The sequence below is a fragment of the Humulus lupulus genome, chromosome 2 (genome assembly GCF_963169125.1).
Source record: "Humulus lupulus chromosome 2, drHumLupu1.1, whole genome shotgun sequence".
NCBI classification, from domain to species: domain Eukaryota; kingdom Viridiplantae; phylum Streptophyta; class Magnoliopsida; order Rosales; family Cannabaceae; genus Humulus; species Humulus lupulus.
This window is the reverse complement of record NC_084794.1, coordinates 26458703-26466864: the sequence shown is the minus strand read 5'-3', so window position 1 is coordinate 26466864 and position 8162 is coordinate 26458703. Positions and strand designations below refer to the sequence as shown.

The following is an 8162-nucleotide window of genomic DNA, read 5'->3' as shown; positions in this document are numbered from 1 at the left end:
TTTTTTTTTTATGTATTTTGACTTCCATTTTGACAGAATTACTATTGTAATTTCACTAAAATGAAATCCATTAGTTTATATCTCCAATCAAATAGAAGACAAACTAGTCAAACTGTCCAAATCCCGTATGTTTTTTTTTAATTTGGAATCAAATAGCAATATCAGGGTCGAAGAGGACCGTTATTTTTCCATAAGAAATATGGTGTATCCTTTTTTATTACAGATCACACTAATGCTGTCGAGGTACGAGTTGTATGACATAAGACGCTATGGATTAATACAAACAGTTATTACCAGACGATTCCTTTCTATTGCTTTGGTTGGTAAGCTTTGGCGGGTCCTTCTTCTCTCTGCTCTCTCTCTCTCTCTGGTTTTAATTTTACTGACAACGAAAGAGAAATGCTTTTCTTTCCTATCCAACTGTTAAAAAATACTGCCTGTTTGGTATGAGAAGTTGCCAGTCAATGATGTTCGCTTTGGGCCGTTCATATTTCTGAAATCCTCTTTCCATTTCGGTTCCCATGTATCAGATTGATAGGACTCATCATGTTCTTGAAGCCCTTCAACTCCTTCACCATTGTATCCTTGATAACTCTCGCATTTTTGTTCCTCCTTTTCTCGGGCTTTCTCGAATTCCCTTCTATATCGAGTTCAATCAAACCCATCACCGATCCTGGTCCATCTTTAAGCAACTCTTCGTCGGAACCATTTACCGATTTGTTCAGTGCGTTCAGGAAATGGGATTCCTTGGTGGGTTGTGCTCGATTCAAGGAGAAGAATCAGGAGTTGATCCAGAACCGGTTGAATGAGTCTTCCTCTTTGCAAGAAGCTGATGTTGATTCAGGTTGCGGAGAGCTGAAAATGGGTCATGTTAGTGTTTTGGTTAAAGGATGGACTTGGATTCCTGACAATTTGGATAATTTGTATACATGTTCATGTGGGTTGAGCTGTTTTTGGACTAAATCTCCTGTTCTTGCTGACAAGCCTGACGCCATGTTGTTCGAGACTACTAGACCTCCCTTTCAGGTACACATCTCCTGTGTTCACTCATTCTTTTTGGTGATTGTAGGGGTTGGATTTCATGTCATTATGTCATCGATTGAGGCTAAAAGAAGTTCTCTGACTACCGAAATTTGTTTTTGAGACTTCCACTGAATGAAATGGGTTTTGCCCCAATTGCTAGGTCCAACATTGATCGGCATATTGAAGAAAACTTGCTTCCTTAACTAATATGTTTCTAGAAATATTTTCTTAACACTCATTTTGGTAGCATTTAATTGCAATCTCTAGTTTTCTTATTTATTAAGTGAATATGCTAAACTTTGGAAAGACCACATAATCAAAAAGAGAAAATTTCGTACATTTCATCAGGGCCTGCCCCAGGCTAGTCCTAGCACGAAACAAAATGCTGTATTCATTTACTAGTTACCCCTTACTGCAAGTAGCATATTTGTATCTTTGGCTAGAGTTATTCTACTTGACCATTTGTTAATACAAGAAAGAAACAGTTAGTTTATGTTATCATGTACTTAATAACTTTTTTCAATTTGTAATGGATGAATTCAAACGGCTCAATTACATGTTTACCCTGGCAAAGCTCTTAGGTTTTTATTATCAAGTCACTGATTCTTGAACCTAAACTTTTTGAAATTTTCGCCAGAGACGTGTTGGAGATCCGCTCCGTGTATATATGGACCTTGAGGCTGGCAGGAAGCGCTCTGGGGTTGAGGACATGTTTATTAGTTATCATGCTGGGGACGATGTGCAGTCCACTTACGGTGGAGGACTCTTTCATAACGGTCGAAACTATCACGTATCTCGTTACAAGAAGAATGTAAGTTTCTTTCGTTTCTTTTCTTCCCTCTATGTTAGTTTGTATTTTCTTTACTCGTGTTCACTCATCTGTTTACAAAGATGTAGCTTTGTGGACATTTACAACATATATTTGGTATGTGTATGTAGGATAAACTTGTTTATTGGTCATCGTCTCGCTGTCTTCCTAAAAGAAATCAGCTCGCTAAGAAGCTTCTCAGCTTGCTGCCTCACCACTCTTTCGGCAAGTGCTTGAACAACGTTGGTGGCCTAGACATGGCTCTTTCCTTCTACCCTGAGTGTGCCAATGATGCCAATGTCACCCCAAAATGGTGGGATCACTTACACTGTGCCATGTCTCATTACAAGTTCGTTCTTGCTATCGAGAACACAATGACGGAGAGTTATGTGACTGAGAAACTCTTTTACGCTTTAGACTCTGGCTCAGTCCCTATCTACTTTGGTGCCCCGAATGTCTGGGACTTTGTTCCACCACATTCAATTATAGACGGTTCAAAGTTCAGCTCCTTGGAGGAATTGGCTTCTTATGTGAGAGCTGTTGCTAATGACCCAGTAACCTATGCAGAGTACCATGCTTGGAGAAGATGTGGGGTTCTAGCAAACTACGGAAAGACCCGTGCAGTGAGCCTTGACACCTTACCATGCCGTTTGTGTAGAGCCGTTAGTAGAAAAGGAGGGAGAAATGCAAGAGCCTTGTGATATAAATTCGGTTTGTTGTTCCAATCTCATTTTAAAGGATTCTTCTGATAATGTTTCCAGTGGATTTAGAAGTCCCATTTTGAAGGGCATGTTTAGCTAGACAGAAAGAAATGAATTCAAACAGAACGTACACTTCAGAATTGTTCATATTTTTAGTTGAAACCAAGATCTTGTGAAACCTACCCTCTATAGGCCAAGCTTCTCTCTTTATCTTTTAACCTTCTGTAATGGCCAAACAGGCCATCGATACACCAGCAAAGTAAACTCTTATCTTGATTAAAAAATCAGCTAAATGAAGATAACTCCATAGCAGATACTGTTCTTAGAAACGTAGATATTTGAATAACATTGGAAGTAATGCTTAACTTGTTGTCTTCACAGCCGTCCTTGTGAAACTTCCAGACTGAATTGAGTCACCAGACATACCACCATAATCCCACTGCGTAATTTAATTCCACAAAAAGGAAATATGCACATACTATATACAGTATATATATATCGGGTTAATTAGTAGATAAATGGTAATTAAAGAGAATGATAATTAATTTCACTATGTTATGAGATGTTCTATCCTGTTTGTGAGTACCTCCTCCTCCTGCCCACTGTTGACATAAAAGGATGAATATCCAAACTCCAAACTAATCTGTGATCAAATGTCTTTCTAGTCAATTGTTTTCTATTCCTAGTCAGAAAATATCCCAAGATTTAGAGAATCACAAGATGCACCAAAATTTGAAATAGAAAACGTCCCCAAAAGCTTAAAGAAATTTAAGTTTGCACTGGAAATTAGTAAATTCTATAATATCCACAAACGAGAAAATGGAATTTTCAATCATAAAAGTATTCGAATACTGCTATAATCTTTCCGCGTTACAGTGCCTCTGCTGCAAGTTTTTCTCCTTTTGCCTCAGCTCAATCACTACCTGAATGCTAAATTTCATAACTAAAGTAGGTGATCCTAAATCATTGAGTTTGTATAGAGGAGAATTGAAGGTGAAATGCTATACATATTCCAGACCATGTGCTACTCGCATCACTGGAGTCAGCGTGGAGTGTATCATTAAGAAGTGACGAGAGAAGCTGCCAAAGACGTGATGCGTTGGATTTTATTATGATTGACACTTCGATTGATAAGCTTTTGATGAATATAATGAACTGCTAGCCATAAACGACATTTGGGATTATGGAAAGAGTCATTTTTCTTAATTATATGTCCTGCTTCAACCTTGAGGGAGGGGGAGAGAGAATCCATTGAGTAAATGAGTAGCAATTGTATATATTAATTGACATTGTGTATTGTATGATTGAGTCGTGATCGTACAGATTTTCTCATGATCTTACACAGACAAGCCCTCTTCTTCGTGGTGCCCCTTGATAGTGTTCTTGGAACCAACCATATTTTTCATTGTATAAAGAGCCAGCATTGATTAATAAAATTGTACCATATGTTTTTTATTTTCCTTAACTAGGATCGCAATATTCAACAAAAATGTGGAACTAAAATACCTGGTCTAGACAAGTGCAATCTACTCAATTGAATAAATATGCTGAATTATAAACATACCCCTAAAAGTTTGCTGGTAACACAGAATCCTAGTACTTAAGATACAACATTCAAAACTAGTCTTCTTTTTCTCCTGGCCTACTCTCTCTGGTTTCAGAAACAGAGCTGCTGGGATGATCGGCCTCATCTCTAATACCATTGCCAGTAGGCTCTTCTTTGTAAATGGTTTGTATAAGCATGATGATCGCAACAATAAAAACAATTAAATATACACTCTTGATGCCAATAAGTGAATTTATGAAACCAAGTACTGATGGTCCGCTCACTCGGTTCTCGATTGTTCTTCCTTCCCTGTAACCTTCAAGAAATTGCGACACTTGTGATGCCTGATCCTCCTCATCAATGCTTTCTGAACCAATAACCTGTATAAACATGTATAGTACATTTGTAGATGTGTATAAAATGTTAAGAATAGGAAGACTACAGCACAGGTTTAGAAATTGATTTCGATTCGCTTGGGCCATTTTATAATATAACTTACCGTATGGAAATCCTCATTTCGATTCCAAACAACCATTTTTGGCAGTTTTGTCTTCTTATTGACCCCAAAAGTCTCAGCAAAGTCTCCCCACTGCTTGATTCCAACATAACCAAATACCAGATCCCGATTTGCAGATGCAGCAGATTTCAATATCCCGACGAGCTTCATAGATTTCTCATTATCCTCATCCTCCACTATTGTCACTACGATTTTTCTTTCATCATCATCTAAAGATTCTAATGTGTCATAGGTTATGGGGAGAGCCAGAGGGAAGAGATTTTGTTTTATAAAATTCTCTAAGAACTCCTCTGCACGTTAAAAACACAAGTAAAATTTATTTTCAACTTTAAAATAAAAAATGCAAATCTATTAACGAAGTTTTCAAGTAGACAGTACAATAGGATTTAGAAAGCTGTTTCATAAATTCGGAGTAGCTCAACATATAACAAAAAGATCCCAACAATAGTCATTTGGGAACTGATGTAAGACTAACCTTCAAAAGGGCCATAGAAGATACTTTTTTCCTCATAACTTGGACGAACAGCTACAAGGGAAGGAACCTTGTCAAAGTCATATAAAACCATGACATCTTCTGAGAAATCCTTTGCAACTGAAAACCATGCTTTCTTCTTATACTTGGTCGCTAACTTTGAGATGACTGACTCATTCAAGCCAAAACCAATATATAAAGGAAAGTAAGTGCCAGCAGCCTCAACAAAGTTACTAACAGCAGAGTCTGAATCAAGTATAGAAACATCAGGTGCCACAAATTTCTTCAGATAACGAACAAGCAAGTCGGCTTTCCTAGGTCCATTATATTCTACTGGCACACCATGCATAAAGAGCTTGAGCATAGGATAACCACTAATTGATGCAAAACATTAATTATTCAGTATTAGATGAGATCAGTAACTAATAAACAGTATAGATTCAACTGCAAACATAAATTAATAGATGAAGAATCAATCTAAACAAAGCACATGATGATGTGATGTAAACTTATTTAAGCTGAAGGCAAACTAAAATCCGGCAACAACAAAGAGCAAGCAAAGTAGATATAAGTTCAAGAGAAAAGGGAAAGAGGTCGTACTCGATATCATGTTTACGAGCAAGACGAGAATACTTGTCAGCATCTATTTTAGCAATAACTATCGGCTCTTTCAGAGCAGCAAGCATTGGGGCAGCTGCATCGAGCTGGATTAAAACACACAAATTTTTAAATCTTAGCACAAGATGAAACACAACAGCTATGTAGAATTCTAATAGAAGCTCCAAAAAAGCTCATAATTGATAAAACACTAAGACGTTCCATATAAGATCGATGCAAAAAAATGAAATTCAAGCCTAAACTGTATTAGTTCCTGAACTTTTAAGGCGGTATTGAAGTTATAAGTCAACGGCACTGAACCACAAAAGAGTCGTTTTCTGTGCATAACGCTGATACAAATCATGCATATAGTTCTTTTCTGATAACATGACTAAAAACACGATCTTCAATAATGAGAAAGCCCAGTTTGGAAATAAATACCAAATTTAAACAGTTTCTACATGAAATTCGAACCCATTTGTTTCAATAACACGAACCACCGTTACAGAATAAAATTTGAAACTAAGCATGTCCCCTCCGGCATCAACCATTATACTGATTGTCATAAAATTTGAATCTTTTAATGTTCCATCAGCTAATACATACTTGATCTTCTTGACGAAAATAACGAGGGAATTTCAAACAAATGAAATTTTCAAATATTTTTCCATACAAAAGAGATTAAGAGAGGGAGAATAACCTGACCTGCGGAGAAAGACGCTTGCAGTGGCCGCACCACGGGGCATAGAAATCGACCAAAATATAGTCAAAGGTCGAAATCGCCGAGTCGAAGTTGGATTCATCCAATTCCAACACCTTACCATCTACAGCCCACTGCCCCTCTGTAGAAGACGACGATAACGCAGACCCAAAGATTTGTATAAACAACAACACCATACATCGTAATCCAGACGAACTCCACCCTGCCATCCCAATCTTCGCGTTCCTTCGCTTTCAGTTTTTCTTCTGATCGACCGATCGTGCTGTTGTGCCTGCCTGCCTTGCCTATCTTCTATTACGATTTCAACTCTACTTCGCCTCTTCTCTTCTCTATTTTTTGCATTTAAGAACGACATATCGTTTTGATGTGCTTCTTACTATTATTATTTTATTTTATTTTTTGAAAATATTTATTTATTTATTTCTATTGAGGTTTTGATGTGCTTTTCATCAATCCTATTAGTGGTTTTTATTAATATTTTTTTTGTTTTACAAATATTAGTGGTTTTTATTTTACTTACGAAATATAAATAAAAAGAAAAACGTCAAAGCCCTCTTGTAAAAAGTTTAGACCTAAATTTAAAAAAATCAAATTGTTCATTTTTCATTTTTCCTCTTTAGTCTTTCATTCTTTGATATTAAGATCATTATTAATTTTACTAAGAAAAGTTTTGAATATTAATTGATTTATGGTTGATTGATTCTAACAATATTTTATTTTACAGAAGATGAATTTCTTACATATATTTCTTCTATAAAAAAATTGTGTAGATAACAAATTTTTTTAGTTTCACTGGTAAAAAAAATAATACTTTTAACTCAAATGTTGTAAATAATAAATTAAAAAATGCTATAACTTTGCTTGAGTATACCACATTCTTCTTCTACCAATGTTGCATGCTCAAGCAAAGGTCATTTAAAATAACAAATAACTTAATCTCGAAATACATAAAAAGACAATGGCAAATATAAATAGCGGTTTATAAATTTTAAAAGTCAAATGGAATTAAGTTTGAAAAGAAAACTAAAAATCGGTTTAGATGACATCGCTAATGACTAGAATACAGTTATTTTGAAAATAGAAAACGCTCATACGGTAGGGGCAAAAGCAATGTCCCTAAGCGTTTTTTATTTTCGGTACTTGGAGAAATTATAACATATTTTTTTATATGAAAACATTTTTGGCCAATTTTTTGGGAAATTTCAAATAATTTACTATGCCGAAATCAGAGTTCAAACAGTTTATTTTTTTACGTGTATAAAAATAATCAGATACACGTGTTACTGAATGTTTGAACTCTGATTTAGGTAACATAAATTATTCAAAAAAAATTTTAAATTGGCTGGAAGCCTGCTATTAAGGGAGGGGCAATTGGTTCTAGTATTGTCTTCGTCCTACGATCTGTGTAGGGCAAGAAGAAGAAGGTGAGGGAGGGTCAATTAGTTCTGGGTATGGGACAAGGAGAAGATGAGGGAGAGCGATGGGTTATTCGTCAATCGAAGGAAGGGGAAAATCGGGAAATCTAGAGTTTTGGGGGACAAGAAATTCGATGGAATCGGAAGTGGAGACTTTACCAGTAAGGTAATCGAGTAGGGGCTTCCGATTGGGGAAGGTGACAGTGGGGATCCCCTGCGTGCGAGCAAAGAAAGAGAAAGAGAGAGTCCCCCCTCAATCCCAGCCACTTAGAGAAGTGATCAATGCCCATCTAGGGTTTATAGGAAGAGAAGATAAAGGAAGAAAGAGAAAGGAGACGAGAGAGGGGTTGACAAAAAATTTA

At 36.4% G+C, this 8162-nt stretch overlaps 2 protein-coding genes across 2 annotated transcripts; one reads left to right on the top strand and one right to left on the bottom strand.

The window, feature by feature from the left end:
* The first annotated feature begins 237 nt into the window (after positions 1–237).
* LOC133817544 (alpha-(1,4)-fucosyltransferase-like) lies at positions 238–2723 on the top strand. Its single transcript, XM_062250096.1, has 3 exons — positions 238–1026; positions 1661–1834; positions 1963–2723. The coding sequence occupies exons 1-3, from the start codon at positions 547–549 to the stop codon at positions 2530–2532; spliced, it is 1224 nt and encodes a 407-aa protein (XP_062106080.1). The 5' UTR covers positions 238–546; the 3' UTR covers positions 2533–2723.
* Positions 2724–3955: 1232 nt separating this feature from the next.
* On the bottom strand, positions 3956–6697 carry LOC133817543 (protein disulfide-isomerase 5-2-like). The gene is made up of 5 exons (XM_062250095.1): positions 6370–6697; positions 5668–5771; positions 5071–5441; positions 4578–4885; positions 3956–4458 (listed from the first exon to the last, which is right to left on the bottom strand). The coding sequence occupies exons 1-5, from the start codon at positions 6592–6594 to the stop codon at positions 4153–4155; spliced, it is 1314 nt and encodes a 437-aa protein (XP_062106079.1). The 5' UTR covers positions 6595–6697; the 3' UTR covers positions 3956–4152.
* Positions 6698–8162: the final 1465 nt, after the last annotated feature.

Coding starts and splice junctions, on each gene's coding strand:
- LOC133817543 (XM_062250095.1), bottom strand. CDS start 6,594: ATGGCAGGGTGGAGTTCGTCTGGATTACGATGTATGGTGTTGTTGTTT. Junction 5,442..5,667: donor GCTCGTAAACATGATATCGA/GTACGACCTCTT, acceptor TGCATCAATTAG/TGGTTATCCTATGCTCAAGC. Junction 4,886..5,070: donor CTTCTATGGCCCTTTTGAAG/GTTAGTCTTACA, acceptor TTTAACGTGCAG/AGGAGTTCTTAGAGAATTTT.
- LOC133817544 (XM_062250096.1), top strand. CDS start 547: ATGTTCTTGAAGCCCTTCAACTCCTTCACCATTGTATCCTTGATAACT. Junction 1,027..1,660: donor CTACTAGACCTCCCTTTCAG/GTACACATCTCC, acceptor AATTTTCGCCAG/AGACGTGTTGGAGATCCGCT. Junction 1,835..1,962: donor TATCTCGTTACAAGAAGAAT/GTAAGTTTCTTT, acceptor ATGTGTATGTAG/GATAAACTTGTTTATTGGTC.